This window comes from Megascapheus bottae, chromosome 1, assembly GCF_031878675.1.
Source record: "Megascapheus bottae isolate mThoBot1 chromosome 1, mThoBot2.hap1, whole genome shotgun sequence".
In the NCBI taxonomy this organism is placed as follows: domain Eukaryota; kingdom Metazoa; phylum Chordata; class Mammalia; order Rodentia; family Geomyidae; genus Megascapheus; species Megascapheus bottae.
The window spans coordinates 53,216,706-53,236,076 of record NC_143509.1 but is presented as its reverse complement, the minus strand read 5'-3'; the positions used below and the strand labels follow the sequence as shown (position 1 = coordinate 53,236,076).

At 42.9% G+C, this 19,371-nt stretch overlaps 1 protein-coding gene across 2 annotated transcripts; it reads left to right on the top strand.

The window, feature by feature from the left end:
• Window positions 1-1,372: 1,372 nt before the first annotated feature.
• Window positions 1,373-19,123, top strand: Apod (apolipoprotein D). 2 transcript variants are annotated; one of them, XM_090332067.1, is made up of 5 exons: window positions 1,373-1,454; window positions 4,893-5,053; window positions 10,945-11,066; window positions 15,144-15,232; window positions 18,635-19,123. In XM_090332067.1, exons 2-5 carry the CDS (start codon window positions 4,931-4,933, stop codon window positions 18,868-18,870), a joined length of 570 nt encoding a protein of 189 aa, XP_090188193.1. In that variant the 5' UTR covers window positions 1,373-1,454; window positions 4,893-4,930; the 3' UTR covers window positions 18,871-19,123. The 2 variants fall into 2 exon arrangements, with proteins under 2 accessions (XP_090188193.1, XP_090188202.1); XM_090332076.1 differs by having other exon boundaries at window positions 1,382-1,454; window positions 4,898-5,053.
• The last annotated feature ends 248 nt before the right edge of the window (window positions 19,124-19,371 follow it).

Here is a 19,371-nt window from a genome sequence, read left to right as displayed (position 1 = left end):
ATTTTTTTTTCTGCAGTTACTGCCTCAGAATGGGGGGCGCTTTTCCACAAGCCCCTGGTGTGAGGAGGCCTCTTGAGCTAGCTGTTGGGAGATACTCAGACTCAGTTCTTCTGTGTAAATAACAACCCACCAAGACACCACACTTGCAACAAAGTAGGACTTGTTCCAGTGGCTTCACCATCATGGAGAGACTACTGACTGCCTGGTCCTCAAGATCTGATGGGGTCTGAGGAAAAGCTAGGATCTGCTTCGTCTCCTGAGCTCTTCCTTCTGAGTGCTCCTCATTTGATTGTGGATCTGTATGAATCACAAATACTCAAGTCCTTAAAGACTGTGCCCACTACCCAGCTCTGTAGGAACTCTGGAGATCATGTTTGTTAGAGGCAGAGATAGGTCTGAAGCGGCCTCCTGGTATCTCAAGTGATAGCCATGTGTGCAGACTCCACTGACAATCTGGAAGTTTTCTGGTTAGTGAAACTGAAGAGTTAGCAGTTACATTATGTCATTCAAGCTGGGATATATGTCACTTGAATTAGTCTATTTGGCATTCTGCACTGCAGGCAATTTGTGATAGAAAGGGAAATGCCTTTGTACTCATTCAGTTTCTGCGAACTGTGAACCTATGTGGTATTCATTCCTCTGCTCTGTAGGTAAATTAATGTGACACAACCCAAACTGCTGGGTTTAAATCTGCTTCTCCACCCCTAGCAATATGGAACTGCCTAGAATATGTACTTTGGAGGGTCATAAAGGATACTAAGGGAGGAGCTGCTGTGAATACTTTGATGTCTCAGCTTCAACTTCATCTGTACAGAAGAGGTATGTCTAGTGAAGACTATAATAAGAGTTGGTCTCTAGCTCACAATGGAAAAACTGAGGCTCAGAGAAGCAGGGACTTGTGCTGCATCTCAGCAAGCTTGGACTGATTTTTAATGCTGGCTCTGTTACCTGAGACCCATTCCAAGCTTGGGGTTAAATCCTTGATCCATTTCAGGAAATGAGATGATTGAGTTTTCATTTTTACAAATAAGGAAAAATCAATACCAGATGTTTGAAAAAAATGCTACAGTTAATTTTATAGGAACTTAAAAGTACATTCTGACGGGAAAAAATAAATTAGAAAAGCAAAAATGAAAAAAATATGTTTTGAATAAAGATGTGCTTTGTTTTTCTCTCTCATCCATAAACAATATCTCATTGTTTCTTCTCCAGGGAGCAGCTGTGAACGAAATTGGAGGAAGGGAACAGACACAACACCCCATCTTTGTGCTTCATACAGAGCTGGGCTTTTAGGCTGGCCTTCCTGAACTGTGGGGGGTGTGGCAGGCATGACTACTAAATGTCAATGACCTGATGGATGCTTATAAAAGGAGTTGGGAGAAGCCAGTTGCCAAGCCTGGCATCTCGGCGTGGCTGATCCTGTATGTGGAAACTGCTTTCATCTTGATCAAAAGGTATGTGCTGTGGTTTTAATTTTCATTTATGACAAATGATGCTTAATAGGGAGCGAGTGACTTTGCGTTGCCCCTTTACAGCCCACAAAGCCCTTGTACAGGGGCCCCACTAACTTGGTCTCATTTTTATTCAGCTTTGCAAGGTAGAAATAAAACAAAAATGATGTAAGTGATGAGTGTGGATACACTAGGCAGCAGGCCTGGACTCCCCTCCGAGTTCTCCTTCTACACCACACCCTCCTCCTATAAACAAGACCGTGAGAAAATTCCATGCTCCAGACTGAACATGAACTCTGCACACCATGCTATGGTGCCTGACTGTAAAAATCAGGTGAAAACTGGAATCCTGTGAGCAGAATATTGAACACCATAGCACCCAAATATTTTGTTTGAAAGCTATGGTTCTTGTTAGATTCGAAGACTAACATGAGTCTTTATGATTTATTTATTTGAGAAACGTATTTGATGTCATCATGCAAAACCTCAAAATCTAGTCTTAATGTTTTATAGCTCCCCAAGGTCCACAGTGATGCTCAGATAGCTTTGGGGAGACTTAGACTTGAATTCTGGTCTCATAGTGTGCCAAGAGGGGATTTAGACAGACTAACCTCACTCAGTACAAGGAGAATGATAGTGCAAGTTAATTCCAGAGGAGACACTGGACCATTAGTGCAGAACATACCTAGGTACTGCAGCCTGGGCTTCCCATGAAAAGGCTCAGTGAATATTGACTGCACTCCGTGCCTGGTGTTGGGTAAATGCATCTTACCCTTGAAAGAATTGCTGGTAAGTTATTTATTTTATTTCATTTTATTTTTGTGCCATTATTGAGGCTTAAACCCAGTGTCTGGGCGCCATCTCAGTTTTTTTTGGTCAAGATTAGTGCTTTACCACTTGAGCCACAGCTCCACTTCTGGCTTTTGAGGACTAATTAGAAATGAGTCTCACAGACTTACCTGCTTGGGCTGGTTTTGAATCATGATCCTCACTTTTCAGCCCCTGAATAGTTAGGCTTACCTGTGTGAGCTATCCGTACTCAGTTTGCTCTTAATTTATTTGAGAGTGAACTAAAGTAATTTAAATTTGTTTTCAAAAGTTACACACAGTATCAGAAGATGTGAGACTATGCTTCTAAGCAATTCATATCTTACCCAAGGCCATATGTATACATGAATGATGTATTCAATAAATGTTGGGGGAAGGAAAATAGAAGGGACATAGGAAATTAAAATTCTGTCAATCTCTCCTCTGTGAAGAAGTTTCAGCCACAGAAACCAAATTCCAGCCACCAAGAGGCTTTTCTAGTAGAGATATGATTAAAGAGTATTATCCTTGTTCTAGAATCCTCCTACACACCCAGAATGTGTTTCAGTCCACTGAAGAATGTCTTAGAACAAAACATTTTCCAAAACATTTGGAACTTTTGTTGTCATTGTCTCAAAGTGCAATGAGCCCCTGTAGAGGGTACACACTGTGGGTTACCCTTTAAGGTCCAATAGTCTGGGCCTGATGGGAAGAGCTCCTAGGGATACAGGAATCCCTTGAAAATGAACACAAAGGTTTGTGGCTTTAAACAAACCTTCCCTCTTTCCAAAGATTAACTGGCAGGCCCTGTTCACATGGCAGTGGAAGCTGGTAAGCAATGGAATCTCCAAGACTAAAACTGATGATTCAAATCCAGACTTGCTAGAGAGAGCCTCTCAGCCACTCCATCTTCCACCAGCACCAGCTGGCAGCCCACACTTGAGCTCTTACTCATTACATAACTGTCCTTTTGAGAACCAAGCAACGAAATCTCTAGAAGAAAAGCTATTGATTATTAAAGCTATTTGGAGGTTTAGAGACTCATAATGAAGCGGTTATAATTATTCCTGTTGTGACACATCCTTTTCAAGGCTCAGATCTGAGAACATTTTGCTTGCATTGACTCAGTCATCTCATCACAGGGAGAAAGGCAGAGGGCTGGAAATAGCTTATGTGCATCTACAGGCAAAGAGTCATAAGGAAGGGAGCAGATTGAGGACAAGTCAATAAAGGGAGCAGAGAAGAGTTCAGACTGCCCATAACCTGCCCTCAGCACCCTTCTCCTCTAGCCACTGCCCCTCCCCAAAGCATCTCTGGGTTGTAATACATGTTGAACAGTGACACATCGCTGACAGTTCTCTAGTTAAATGCACATCATCTCAAGTGCATAGCACCTCAAGTCAGGTGCTGGTGGCTCAGGCTTGTAATCCTAGCTACTCAGGAGGCTGAGATCTGAGGCTCATGGTTCAAAGCCATCCCCAGGTATGAAAGTCTATAAGACTCTTATCTCCACTAAACTTCAAAAAAAGCCAGAAGTAGCTCAAGTGAAAAAGTGCTAGCCTTGAGCAAAGGAAGCTCAAAGACAGAGCCCAGGCCCTGGGTTCAAGCCTCAGGACTGGCATATACCAGAAAAATGCCCTCAACAAAATATAAAAAATTAGAAAGTATGACATGGTTTCTGATTTCAGTACCTAACATTAACTAAACATGTATTTTGTCAGACATTGCCCTGAGAATTCTATGTACTTCTCTGTTTCTCTCCTTCTCTGTCTATCTGTCTGTCTCTGTGTCTCTCTCCTTCTCTTGAGGTGGGCTTTCCTATATTACCCACACTAGTCTTGAACTTTTGAGCTCAAGTGATTCCCACTTCAATCCCACATACCACCAACATTGGCTTTATATTAATTATCTCATTTAATTTGCACAAAGATTCATAAGGTATCTAGGCCTGATTATCATTCCCACTTTTAGGAGCCAAGAATCATAACTTGGGCACAGTCATACTTAATAGGTGGCTGAGAAAGAGTTTGATCCTGGTTTCCACTGAATAATGCTCTCAAATCTATTCTAAGGCTGAAAGAACAGCCCAAAGGTATGGAGGCTGGGGACATTTCCCTTAAGAATCTCATAGATGGGGTGTGTGGGGGGGAGGGATACGGGTACCAAGACATGTGAAAGGGTATCAATGTATGTGAATTAATGCACCTTCTATCTGGCAAATATCATGTAACCCTTTTACTAATTACAATAAAAAAAAAGAATCTCATAGATGCTCAATGCTTTGCCTTGCTTTGATTTGTTTTTGTTTGTTATTGCATAGATGGTTAGAAGGCCTCATTTCCCCTTCGTTTGTCCCCCATCACATCCCAAATACACTAAGTATCTATTGAGCCTGACAATTTGAGACCCTAATGGTGATTGAGTAGAAGTAGACATGGCAGATACCTATGTGTTGGGAGTGGGGTACAAATGGACCCAGAACGCTAACCCAGACAGAAGTGCAAAAGACCACATAATATCATAGACAATCAGACAGGTACCCCACAGGATGAGGGGTAGCATGAACTGAGAGGGATGTGTGCTGAAAGTCAGGCACTGACTGGAATCTTTCTCCATTATTATGTCCCCCGGAAGCTCAGATACCTCCAGCTACTTGGTTTCCAGACTCCAGGATGAAGATGCTGTTGCTGCTGCTCCCCACGCTGGCTGGTCTATTTGCTGTGGTCCAGGGACAAGCATTCCACCTTGGGAAATGCCCGACTCCCCCGGTGCAAGAGAATTTTGACGTGAATAAGGTATGGCAAAGGCGAACTTCCTATTTGTTTCTTTAAAAAAAAAAAGCACCATACTTGGTATGAATAACACTGAGGTTATTATCGATCACTGACACTCAGTATGAACAATTATTGAGCACACAGTATTGTAGTTACTTTTGCATCATCATAGTCCCAATACCTTACAGAATACAACCTAAGGGATGAAAGATTTCTTTTGACTTCTGGTTTCAAAAATGTTCGTCCATCATGGCCAGGAGGGTGGGAAACAACAGAATAGTTCATGTCATGGCTAGGAAACAGAAAAGAGCAAGAAGCCAGGGCAAGAGAAAAGCATTCCCTCCGTAGCCTACTTTTTTGGCAACTAGACCCACTTCCAACCTTTCAGCACTTCCCAGTAATATCATTTATTATGAATCCATCAAGAGGCTTGTCCATTGGTTGAGTCAGAGTCCTTTTGATTTAATTGTTTCTGGATCCCACACACAAACTCACCCCAAGTGGTACTTTATTAATCTCCTAGATGTTTCTTTTTCTTTTCTTTTGAAAGAACTGGGGTTTGAACTCAAATGAAACATATTTTCTAGGCAGCTGGTCTACCACTTGAGGCAGGCCTCGGTCTCCTTTGTTTTTATTTTTTTTGTCAGTCCTGGGACTTGAACTCTGAGCCTGGGTGTTGTCCCTAAGCTCTTCAGCTCAAGGTGACTCTCCTATCCCTTAAGCCAAGTGCCACTTCTGGTTTTCTGGTGGTTACTTGGAAATGAGTCTCACGGACTTTGTGTCTGGGCTGGCTTTGAACCACCATCCTCAGATCTCAGCCTCCTGAGTATCTAGGATACAGGCGTGAGGCACCTTGCCCAGCTTCTGTTTATTTTTCAGATAGGGTTTCATCTCTTTTGCCTGGGCTAGCTTGGACTACCATCCTCCTATGATGTCTCATCCTACACATGATGTCTCATTTCAGATAACAGGTACTTGCCACAACACTCAACTTTTTCTGTTGGGATGAGATCTTGCAGATAGTTTGTCTTGAACTATGATCTCTGTGTCATGGCCTTCTGAATCATAGAAGTGAACCACTTAATCCAATTGACAGTCAAGATTGGTACTACAGCCAGGTGCGGTGGCTCATGCCTGTAATCCTAGCTACTCAGGAGGCCAAGATCTGAGGATCACAGTTCAAAGCTAGCCAGGGACTAAAAAGTCTATGAGACTCCTGTCTCCAATTAACCACCAGAAAACCGGAAGTGGTGCTGCGGCTCAAGTGGTGAGTGCTAGCCTTGAGCTGAAAAGCTCAGGAACAACACCCAGGCTTGGAGTTCAAATCGACGACTGTCAAAAAAATAATAATAGCGATTAGGACCACAGGAAATATAAGGGAATGGGTCAGAATGTGAGAAGAGGAGCTAGAGACTGAGGGGCAGAAACGAGATCCACAGGGTTAAAGCTCCCATAAGTAGGATTAGGAAGATGAAATCTATACTGAACCCTACAGTGCTTTACCCCACTAGTATTTTTAAGGTCTGATCCTTTCATTTAGGTAAATGTGGTATACCACAGTGAACTCTTACAGAAAAGATCCATTGTATTTTAATCTTGAGATAAAAAGTCCAAAGTGCTGTAGAGATTATACTTGATTAGTGCTTATAGAATTTTGCAGAGAGAGAGAAAGACAGAGAGAGAGAGAGAGAGAGAGAGAGAGAGAGAGAGAGAGAGAGAGAGAGAGAGAGAGAGAGAGAGAGCGCACACTGGAGTTTGAACTCAGAGTCTCAGACTCTTACTTTTTTTTTGCCAGTCCTGGGCTTGAGCTCAGGGCCTGAGCACTGTCCTTGGACTTTCTCAAGGCTAGAACTCTACCACTTGAGCCTCAGCACCACTTCTGGCTTTTTCTATATATGTGGTACCAAGGAATTGAACCCGGGTCTTCGTGCATGCTAGGCAAGCACTTTAACCACTAGGCCAAATTCCCAGCCATAGACTCTTACTTTTTTTAATCAAGGCTAGATCTCTACCACTTAAGCCACACTTTCACGTCTTGTTTTTTGCTTTTTAACTGGAGATAAAGGTCTCATGCATTTATCTGCCCCAGCTAGCTTCAAACTATAATCCTCAGATCTCTGATCTAGTCTCTTGAGTAAATGGAATTACAGGAATGAACAGTCAACAACTGGTTTGCTTCTCGTTCTTTCTTTCTTTCTCTTTCTTTCTTTCTTTCTTTTTTTTTTGTTTGTTTTGGTTTGCCATGGGGCTTGAACTCTGGGCCTGGGCACTGTCCCTGAGCTCTTCAGCTCAAGCCTGCCACCCTACCTTCCCCTGGAGTCACAGCCCTACTTCTGTTTTTCTAGTGGTTAATTGGAGATAAAAGTCTCATGGACTGGGCCGGGAGTTTGGCCTAGTGGTTAAAGTGCTTGCCTAGCATGCATGAAGACCCGGGTTCGATTCCTCGGTACCACATACATAGAAAAAAGCCGGAAGTGGTGCTGAGGCTCAAGTGGTAGAGCTCTAGCCTTGAGAAAGTCCAAGGACAGTACTCAGGCCCTGAGCTCAAGCCCAGGACTGGCAGAAAAAAAAAAAAAAAAGTCTCATGGACTTTAGTGCCTGGGCTGGCTCTGAACCAAGATCCTCAGATCTCAGCCTCCTGAGTAGCTAGCATTACAGGCATGAGCCACCATGCCCTGCTCTTTCTTTCTCTTTTCTTCCTTCCTTCCTCTCTTGCTTTCTCTTTCTTCCTTTCTTCCTTTCTTTCTTTCTGCCTATTTATCTCTCTATCTACCCATCTATGTCTATCTCTCTATCTCTCTATCTATCTGGCTATACTAGGGTTCGAACTCAAGGACTTCTGCCTGCTAGGCAAGTACTTTGTCACCTGAGCTACAATTTTGGCCCTAAAGATGTTTTAAATGTATTATGAATTGGAACTTTTTCTGAGGACATTTATGAAGCTAGTTCACCTTATTTATTTTTTGACGTTTTAAGTGAATGCTAAGTTCAGCATTGTTTTCTTTTTTGGTCAGTTGTGGGGTTTGAATTCAGGACCTGGGTGTTGTTCTTGAGCTTTTTCATTCAAGGCTAGCATTCTACCACCTTGAGCCACAGCTCCATTTCTGTTTTTTAGGTAGTAAATTGTTAAGAATCTGGGCTGGCTTCAAACCATGATCCTCAGATCTCATCCTCTTCAGTTGCTAGAATTATAGGCATGAGTGTGTAGCTAGGAATACAGGTGTGAGTTACTAGCACCCAGAAATCTGAGTGTGTTTAATGAACAGTTGTGCATGAACAAATGGGTGGAAAAGTTATGGTCATAAATGTGGGTATATGTGGATATATAAAGGTGCACAGGAAAATGCAGGTGTGAATTTGAACAGGAAGCAGTGTGACTACCTTCTATTTGCAATCCCATTCTGTTAGTGTGAAGATAAGCTTACTTAGGTTTTCTTTTTTGAATTATGAAGTACTTTAAAATTTCTAAAACAATTTCAAATAATATTGGATTAGCTAAATATGCTCAAATATATTTATTTGATGGTGGAGCTTATTAGAAAATGCTTTCCTTCCAGGCAGAAGGCTCTGGGCTCAATTTCAGCACCTCAGAGAAACAAAAAGCAAAACCAAAAACTGTTAGGTACACAAGAATTTCCTGTTTGTGTTGCACTTCAATTTCCTTCCCCCAAAACAACCAAGAAGAGCAGAGGATTGTGTGTCTTTCTGGAGACAATATACCCTCAAACAAGAAAATACATACACAACTGTAGTAAGCAAAATAGTGGCTTCCAATGGCCACAGCCTAACCCCTGGAACCGCTGTCTACATTCCTTTATGTGGAATTGGGGCTTCTGTAGATGTGGTTCAATATGAAAACTCAAGCTAATCTGACCACTTATTATTGTTGTTGTTGTTGTTATTGAATTAGCCTGAATTATTTCAGGCTAACCACGGAATTTCTTTTTTCTTATTCTTTCTTTCTTTTTCTTTTTTCTGGGTCATGGGGCCTTGAACTTGGCCAGGCGCTGTCCCTGAGCTCTCCAGTTCAAGGCTACCTCCTTACCCTTGAGCCAAGCCCCACTTCCCATTTTCTAGAGGTTAATTGGGGATAAGAGTCTCACATTCTTTGGTGCCCAGGCTGACTTTAAACCTTGTTTGTTTTTGTTTTTGTTTTTTTGTTTTTTTTGCCAGTCCTGGGCTTGAGCTCAGGGCCTGAGCACTGTCCTTGGGTTTTCTCAAGACTAGAGCTCTACTACTTGAGCCTCAGCACCACTTCTGGCTTTTTTCTATGTATGTGGTACTGAGGAACTGAACCTGGGTCTTCATGCATGCTAGGCAAGCACTCAACCACTAGGCCAAACTCCTGGCCCGGCTTTGAACCTTGATCCTCAGATCTCAGCCTCCTGAGTAGCTAGGATTACAGGAGTGAGCCACCACCCCTGACTCCATGTAATTTCTTAAAAGTGAGAACTTTTCTGAGCTGTGATCATACAGAGAGATTTGATGAAGCAGTAAGTGTCAGAGAAAGAAAAATAGCATCAGAGATGTAATATAAAAAGGATCTGATCTACTTTGGCTGATGTTGAAAATGGAGGAAGGGAGTTCAAAACCAAAGAAAGCAGGTGACCCCTAAACCTGATAAAAAACAAAGTCCTCCCCTAGGGCATCCAGAGAAGAATGTGGCCCACATCTCCATTTTAGCCTATCAGACTGAGATCAGAACTACAAGAACTATAAAATAATAATCTGAGTTGTGTTAAGCTTGTGGTAATTTATTACACCATAATAGAAAGCCAATATCATAAACACTTCCTCTATTTTTGCACAAAAGATAGCTTCATAAATACACCATTTTGTAGCTGGCTCTTTACCCCTTTTCATTAAATATATCTGGGATATATTGCATACCACTCATTTAAAAGAGGATTACAAAGTTCCATTGGATGAATGAACCATTGTTTATTTATCCAGCACACTTTTCTGTTCACTTAGACCATTTCCTGTCTTTTGTCATTATAAACAGTACTGAAAAAATAATCTTAAAAATCTATCTTATTTTTTAATAGCAGGAGATGTAATCTCAGAAGTGCAATTGGTAGGTCAAAGATTGTATATATTTGTAGTTTTGCTAAATATTGCCAAGCTGTCTTCCCCAGAATTTGGTATTGTCTATGCTGGCATGTTTCACAACACGAGGGCCCTGTGAACCTTCTGGGCACATCAGGGATATTCTACTCTTAAGTTCTGGATGGAGAACAAGGAAGGCCCTGCAGAAGGATGTCATCTGAATCCTAAGCACCTGTCAAAAGTCTTTGTGGCCAACTTCTGGTGCAGGGTCACAACCAACTCTGAGTCCAAGTGCCTTGCAGCCAACCTCTCTGACAGGACAAATTTCAAATCATGAAACCTTTGAAATGGAAGATTATTGGGGCCGGGAGTTTGGCCTAGTGGTTAAAGTGCTTGCCTAGCATGCATGAAGACCCGGGTTCAATTCCTTGGTACCACATACATAGCAAAAAGCCGGAAGTGGTGCTGAGGCTCAAGTGGTAGAGCTCTAGCCTTGAGAAAGTCCAAGGACAGTGCTCAGGCCCTGAGCTCAAGCCCAGGACTGGCAAAAAAAAAAAGAAATAGAAGATTATTTTCCACCATCCAGAACAATCCCTTCTTTTTTAGAACCTGGAATTTCACATAGGCTGTGACTGAAGAGGGCACCGAAAATATACCTCAATAAAGAGCCCTTCAGGAATAGAACACAGCAGCACACACCCCATTCATTTGTTCCCATCTGAATCATGCTCAGTTACACAGGGAACAATGCAGCCTCTTTTGCCTGGTTTCCCAGGAAAGGTCTCTGTTCTAAAGGACAATAGGATCAAGTTCACAACTCCCCAGTGAGCCACAGAGGTGGACTCTACTTGTTGTCTCCACAGTATCTTGGAAGGTGGTATGAAATTGAGAAGATTCCAGTGAGCTTTGAGAAAGGAAACTGCATCCAAGCCAACTACTCCTTAATGGGAAACGGGAACATCAAAGTGCTAAACCAGGAGATGAGGTAAGTGACTTCTCAGAGGATCTAGACAGGGTGCTGTCCTGAGGTGACTGAGGCCCCTGTAATTGGAGTCCAGAAGATAAGCATGCCTCAGGGCTAAAATGCAGTCATTGGTTTCATTAACGGCCTGCTGGTCACCTGCGGAACACCATGCAGCTGGAGAGACTCTAGAATCTCTACAGAAACCTTCACTGTGAGATAGACACTGGGACCACCTTATGCGAGTGGCACCCAAGCCCTTTCTGAACCATTTACTCAGAGACAGCCTTCAGCATCATTTGAAACTGGTAGCATTGCACCTCCCATGTCAGTTTATCCTGTCTCTGGGCAGATTTACTTGTTAGGAAACTCCTTTCATTAAAGCAAGAATCAAATTTCTGTATACATATGTGTGCACTCTAGGCGATGCAAACAGGGTATCCTTCAGAAGTGTACATTTCTGTTAGGGAAGAGTGTGTGTGTGTGTGTGTGTGTGTGTGTGTGTGTGTGTGTGTGTGTGTGTGATGATACTGTTGCTTCAGACCAAGATGTTGTGCTCTCATTTGCCTTTTTCACTTATACCTGGTGCTCTACTACCCGAGCCACACCTCTACCAGCTTTTTCTCTCTCTTTTTACTAGTCTCCAGATTTTTCTTTCCAGGCTGGCCCTAAATGTGATCCTCAGATGTGAGCCCCTGAGGGGTTAGGGTTACAGGCATGAGCCACTCTCACCCAGCTACTGAGGGTTTTTAACACTGATATTTGAGCCAAGATTTACACTTTGGGAAGCAAACATAAACTTATAGAGTCCCAAGCAGTCCTTCCCAGCCACCTTCCTTCCACAAAGGTAACAGCATCAATAAACACATTAGGCATTTCCTATGTGCAAGATACTATTCTGTGTATATGTGTATGCAAATTCAAATATGCTCATTAATCCTTATAATAACCCTGAAGTAAGTACTATTGTTTATCTTTTTTTTTTTTGCAAGTCCTGGGACATGAACTCAGGGCCTGAGCACTGTCCTTGGGATTTTTCTCAAAGCTAGTGCTTTACCACTTAAGCCACAGCACCACTTCTGGCTTTTTCTGTGTATGTGGTACCAAGGAATGGAACCCGGGTCTTCGTGCATGCTAGGCAAGCACTCTACCACTAAGCCAAACTCCCAGCCCTATCTTATTGTTAATAGGTAAAAAAAACTTAGATAAAGAAAGGCAAGTTATGGGCCGGGAGTTTGGCCTAACGGTAGAATGCTTGCCTAGCATGCATGAAGACCCAGGTTCGATTCCTTGGTACCACATACACAGAAAAAGCCAGAAGTGGTGCTGTGGCTTAAGTGGTAGAATTCTAGCCTTGAGAAAATCCAAGGACAGTGCTCAGGCCCTGAGCTTAAGCCCAAGACTGGCAAAAAAAAAAAGGCAAATTAACTACTACACAGTGGATAAAGGATAAAAATTAACATTTAAATACAGGAGAAATGAATAGAGAGGAAAACTGAAGACAGAAGAAAGAAAAGGTTGGGAAAGGTTGTCCTGACTGTTCACTATGTCTTTGGAGGAGGCTAGAGTAGTGAAGAAGGGATCTTAAAAAAAAAAAGAACAAGTTTAGCTCATTTCAGAACTCAGGAAAGGGCTGCACAAATACAGTTACCAGCGATCTCACAAGAATTTCATAGGCCCTTATTTGTCAGCTGTCTGATATAGCAGTGAAATCTCAGGGGCAATTTGCTTGGAAAGAGAAAGTGTTTATTTTGGCTCATGGTTCTGAGAGTAACTGTCTGAGATCCACTGCCCCATTCTGTGAGCCTCTGGTGAGGGTGGCCCATCACGGTGGGAGTAGGTGGTAGAGCAAACCACTCTCCTCAGGAGCCAGAAATCAGAAAAGAAAAATAGGAAGCAACCGGGGTCCTACAATTGCCTTGAAAGCATATCCTAGTGCCCCCAAGACTTCCCACTAAGACCCACTTCCTAAAGGCCCGACTATCTCCAATAGCATCCCCTTAGGGCTGAAGCCTTTAACATGGGGGCCCTTGGGGAACCCTTATTTGAATCAAAGTGGGCAACAAAGTGGTAGTGATCTTATTTAAAGTATTTTTTCCTATTCTAAGACCACAATCCAGAAATTTCTCCCTCCCTTTCTCCATCTGTTTTGAAGTAGCAAGGGCCTCTAACCATATTCTGAGTATTTCGGCTGCTCTGCCTATAAGATTTTACTTGTTTGACACACAAAGCAGGTGGAGCAAAGCTTATTAGCTCAGGATATGGTGTGGTAGTTAGGATTCTCCTGTAGGTAATAATAATAATGCTAAAACACACCTCCGTGAGATTGTTTGAGTGTTAGGTAAGGAAATGCATGTAAAACTCTTAGGACAGTGTTCAGCATGTGGTAATCATATAATAAGTTTGATCTTTTAGGGTTAAGCTCCTAATACCTTTGAAAATACAAAGACATTTTTTCCATTGACATGTCGTGAATTTCCGATCAGAGACTAGTGTTTTGAAAACTGTTATGTGGAACCAAATACAAATGATGGACAGAGGGAAGGAGTGTGTTGGAAAGAGCGTGGCTTGTTGCTAAGTTACTGATTGCAGATAGACAACAACCAGTATCCCAATGCCTGGGTTCCAGGTGAGAGAGCAGGGCATGCTCTTCAGTCCCTGGTGTCAGACAGATAATATAGCCAGAAATATGAGACTACATTGCCCGAGCTCTCTTACTGGTTGCTTATTGTCTGTCTTCTAGAACATCTCTTACCACTAACCTGCTCTAACCTATTGACCTTCTAACATGTGATTACTCTTATTTTAATCTGGCTGGCCTACTTGAGGATTGATGGACAGATAAGTGCTCTGTCACCTCCTAAAAAGTGTCTTCAGCTGCCTGAGCACCTCCCTTTTCTGCCCCCATGCCCAGGCCTTTCCCCTTTCCCCCCAGGTTCATGGGCTCATTGGAAGTTGACCAGAACTAGACCAGGTCCCCTTGAAAGGGAAAAGGTCTTTTACTCAACCTAAGACTATCACTTTTAAGAAGTGTCATCATTTTATATACCCCTAAGAAAGAAATGGCACTGCCAAGGGCAAGTCTTAGATGGCATCAGCCTAACCAAATGCGCGCTGTAATGTGTGAGGTCCAGATTCACCTGACAAACGCTGTTATTACCAATGTCTCCCTACTGCATCTACATCAAAATCTGTCATACTGGCTCGAATGCTTGCTTAACTGATAGGGACTTTTGAGCTCAGCTGCCTTGATGAGACATGACACCACTGAGATTCAAAAAATGAGAAAGCTCCTGCAACTCTACACTCCCTGGATGTTTCCCATTATTTTCACTGGCCAGTTTCCTACTTTGACTCCTTCTCATTTGTGAAGAAGTGAATCTTCCCTATGCATTGGGCTGTTTTTCTGTTCTTTTCTTCTCTTTTGCTCCCCCTCTCCTTAGAACCTGGGAGTAGGAAATGGACTGAAAAGCAAATGGCATATAGTCCAAAAGAAGTGTTGAAGGATAAGGGCCTAAAAAAATTATACAAACCCAGAATCATTTCCATAGTTACTTCTGATTACTGAATGCTTCCTTCTTCTACTTGGTCTCAATTACAAAAGAAGGTACGTGTGTGTGTGTGTGTGTGTGTGTGTGTGTGTGTGTGTGTGTGTGTGTGTGTTATGTTATATATTATGTACTGGGGCTTGAACTCAGGACCTGGACTTAGGCTGTGTTTGGTTTTTTTTTTTGTTTTTTTGTTTTTTGTTTTCTGTTCAAAGCTGGTGCTCTTTTACCCAAGCCATAGCTCTACTTCCAGCTTTTTGGTGGTTAATTAAAGGTAAGAGTCTTATAGGCTTCCCTGCTCAGGCTAGGTCTCAACTTCATGCCTCAGATATCAACCTCCTGAGTCTCTAGGATGACAGGTATAAGCCACTGGTACCCAGCGCCAGGGCTTCTTTTGAGAGCTTCACATCAGAAATCACCAGATTGGCCACCACAGTCCCTTTAAAGGCATATATTTTGGCTTTTGTTGATTTTTGGTTTTCAATGAGTTATCTTTTTCCTCCTTTACTCTCCATATCTATTCTTTTCCCTATTTTTTCCCCGCTTATTGAAGACCTGATGGAACTGTGAACCAAATTGAAGGTGAAGCTACCCAGAGCAACCTTACAGAGCCTGCCAAGTTGGGAGTTAAGTTTTTCCAGTGTAAGTATCCCTTTCTCTCAGGAAATTTAAGGCACAAGCAATATGCAAATGGAAGGCTACAGCCTGGGTTGGAGGACTTCTGTCATACCGGAGTGCCATCTATCAGGACATAACATGCAACTATTTAAACACACACTGTATATCATACACTGTGCCCTGGGGTGCAATGATGTGCAAGACAGAGCTGGCCTTGCTGGGCACCCGACGCTCATGCCATAATCCCAGCCACCCAGGAGGCTGAGATCTGAGGATCACAATTCAAAGCCAGCTGGGCTTTGAAAGTCTGTAAAACCCTTATCTGCAATTAACTGCCAGAAAACTGAAAATGGCACTGTGGCTGAAGTGGTAGAGCACTATTCTGGAGCTGAAGAGCTAAAGGACAGTGCCCAGGCCCAGGGTTCAAGCCCCACGACCAACCAAAAAAAAAAAAAAAAAAAAGCCTTTTCCTTCTTACATGGACATTCGAATAGGCTGTTAATCTATAACCAGGAAATTTACCATAGGATGATCCCCAGCTTCCAAAGGGAAGCATATATGATATAAGCAGTGGAAGACTTATTATGATGGTATTTATCAGGGAAAACAGAACCTCCAAATTAGCAGGTGTGAGTCGAACAACTAACCTCTGTTGTTGGTTTGGAGGCAAGAAAGGCAAAAATGAAGGCAAGTTGGAGCCCTGGCGCTGCCACTTTCTAGTCAGGTTCTCGGGACTCTAAGAGAGATTTAATCACAATCTGCCCCCAATTCTGAGCTAGCTAGAGATTGGACACAGGACGTAGAGATAGCACAGTGTCACTGGAGATAAACTGGAGAGCTGAGCTTCGAACAGTGAGGTTTTCTAAAGCTGAAAGTATTTGGGAGACCTCCATCTTTCAGGGCAATATAGAAATCACCAGCTGCAAAAGAAATCCCTATCCACCTTACCACCCCTAAGACACATACACAAAACACACACACACACACACACACACACACACACACACACACACACACACACACCCCCCAAAGTCTTTCTAGAGAGAAACTTATTATTTACAGATCAAGGAAGGATTGTTGGGAGGAGAAAACAGCTCTTCCTACACATATGGCTTTGAGCATATAATTTCACACTTACCAACTAGGAATGACTGCATGGTGTCAGGAAGAGATACTTAGTGCATGCTCTGTAAACTATTCAAATTGGTTCTTCTTGTCATTTTTACAAAGACATTGAAATGCAGGAGAACTGAGTATGTGGGAAGGCGCTGAACTAATTAGAGGTAGAGCTGGACTTCATTCGCACACCTCCAAACTCTTATGTGAGTTCCTTTCAATAAAAAGATGAGAAAGGACTGGGGGAATGAATGTGAAGATCAAGTACCATTTGCACAATCCTTATAGGGAACCTTGGGACAAGAATTCACAGAGAGCCCCGAAGTGTTTTCTGGGCAAGGTGGGGAGGATTTATTCTGGCTGGAGGACTTAGGTGTTTACACTGGGCTTTGAGGAGTATGGGGGGACTATGGGAATGACTGAATGGTCTAAGTGGAGGGGATGGTATAGGAAATGCCTGGATTAAGAAACCAGAGCAAAAGAGGGTTCATGGAGTGAGGGAGAGGGTTAAGAGGGCCCTTGAGTGCCATGTGAGAGAATTCACATTGCAATGCCTATAAGAGATTGTCAGTGTCACCTACATTGACATAGCTCAGTGTCAAAAGAGAGACAGGGAGCTTTCTGTACTAAAAGGAACTATCTAGAAAACCATTCTTGAGAGTTAGACACTGTGAGAGGAAGACAGTGAGAGTGTGCAGATGGAATATGCTCTTGCTATTAGAAACGGTAGGGAACAAAAACATCACCCCCCCAAAAAAATATCACTCAGTGTTCAAGACTTTCACTCCAACTTGGGTCATGCAGAACAACTGAGCCTCACAGACATATGTGTGATGTATAGACCCCACCTGTGAGTGAGGACAGTGGATACCAGCAGTTCTGGACAAGGTTTAAAGTCAGGAGTTCATCCTGGCTTCTCCCAAGCATCCTGGGTTTCTGTATTGATAAACGAAACATGAGGGTAGGAAGGATCTTCATGGCTAGTCCTCTGGGACGACTCTCTTTTGTTTTCTGCTATGCATCTGGGTTCTTAACACCTGACCAAACTCCAATTCGTTTCTCAGGTCATTCATAGTGAAGAAATCTTTGTTAGTACAGGTAGTGGGCTACTTGAAACCCAGGAAAGCAAATCACCTCCTGAAAAGCCATTTGGCGTTTCTAGGGGACAACATATAGCTTCTGCTTGGTACCTTTTTCCATGGCTGGACTATGAATCTTCCTTGGCCTGGGCCATTCACAAAGTTTCTAGAGTCAGAGAGGATAATTTCTCCATCTCTCCCCTCCCATTAGAACTCTCTTTAATATTTGGGTTTCTATATATTACAGATGTTAATCAATAAACCTGTATAGCTACTGTGATAGAAACAGCCTATAAACCATAACCAACTGGTTTAAGAGTTGAAAGATTTGGGGCCGGGAGTTTGGCCTAGTGGTAGAGTGCTTGCCTAGCATGCACAAAAACCCGGGTTTGATTCCTCAGTACCACATACATAGAAAAAAGCTGGAAGTGGTGCTGAGGCTCCAGTGGTAGAGCTCTAGCCTTGAGAAAGTCCAAGGACAGTGCTCAGGCCCTGAGCTCAAGCCCAGGACTGGAAAAAAAAAAAAAAAGAGTTGAAAGATTTGCAGAGATCACACAGAAAGGATGAAAAAAAATCAGCCTCTGACTTCTCCCTCTGGTAGATTCTAGAAAAAGTTGGGTGGTGCATAGTGAAGTTTGGGGCCCCCTGCCCCATATTCTCAACTCCTCTGAGCTAGGTGGTACCTCCATGTGCACTGGTCCAGAGTATCCACCTGAACCCCCTACTTGCCCCAAGATACCACCTGCTACCAGGAAGGAAGGTATAACAATGGCTTTTAATGCAGGCCAAACATTAGAATCACTGAGGAACCATTTAAAGTACCAACCAGCCGGGCACCAGTGGCTCATGCCTGCAATCCTAGCTGCTCAGGAGACTGAGATCTGAAGATCCCTGTTCAAAGCCAGCCCAGACACGAACGTCTGTGAGACTCTTCTCTCCAATTAACCACCAGAAAAATAGGAAGTGGCACTGTGGCTCAAGGGGTAGGGCAGTAGCCTTGAGCTGAAGAGCTTAGGGACAATGTCCAGGCCCAGAGTTCAAGTTCCATGACTAACAAAAAAACAAACAAAAAAGTTCCAACCACCTGCAGATCTGAAGCTAAGGAAGTGTAGAGGAAGGTAGGCTGAGTACTTCATAAAGACCACATAATGATTCCATTGTAAAGCCAGTTGGTAACCCCTAACCAAAAGCAATAGGCTCCCTCCTCATGCTGTCTTCCTCTGGTTTTCAGTGATGCCATTCTCACCATACTGGGTCCTGGCCACTGACTATGAGAACTACGCCCTTGTGTACTCCTGTACCACCATCATCTGGCTCTTTCACCTGGATCATGTCTGGATCTTGGGAAGAAACCCCTATCTCCCTCCAGAAACAGTGACCTATCTAAAAGATATCCTAACTTCTAATAACATCGACATTGAGAAAATGACTACAACAGATCAGGCAAACTGCCCTGATTTTCTGTAAGAAGGCTCAGAAGGAAGCTGCAAAGCACCCCATGTTACTTCTTTTGCTTAGCTTTCCCCTATCCCAGCCCATCCCTCATACACACAAACCAACCAATCATCACAAGCTATGTCCTGTGCCGGAAGTGAAGTTTGATTACAAAGACCCATGGAAAGGAAGTCATGGAAAGTTGGCTCAAACATAGCTGTGCCCCACCCCATTACCCTGCTAACCCAATAATAAATACGTTGCTGACCTGTTGTGCACAGTGGAATTCTAATTAGCTTGATTATTGTAGGTTTCAATGATAAAACTATACTTAGAAATCCTACAACTACATTGAGAAAAACAAAGCTTTAAACGGGCCTAGTTCTGGAGGGGGAAAGCTGATGGCAGATATTTTGGGGGTAACCTGGAGCCAGTATCCCATTCTTCAGAAGAGGCTAACTTTTAGAGGAATGATTTAAAGAGTTTGAGCTCCTATCAGATAGGTTCCCTGAAGCTCTTTCTATCTTATCTCAT

Bases quoted from the DNA above. Each gene is read 5' to 3' on its own strand.
- Apod (XM_090332067.1), top strand. From the start codon at position 4,931: ATGAAGATGCTGTTGCTGCTGCTCCCCACGCTGGCTGGTCTATTTGCT. The intron at 11,067-15,143 runs GTAAGTGACTTC...CGCTTATTGAAG, and splicing joins GTGCTAAACCAGGAGATGAG to ACCTGATGGAACTGTGAACC. The intron at 15,233-18,634 runs GTAAGTATCCCT...TCTGGTTTTCAG, and splicing joins GGGAGTTAAGTTTTTCCAGT to TGATGCCATTCTCACCATAC.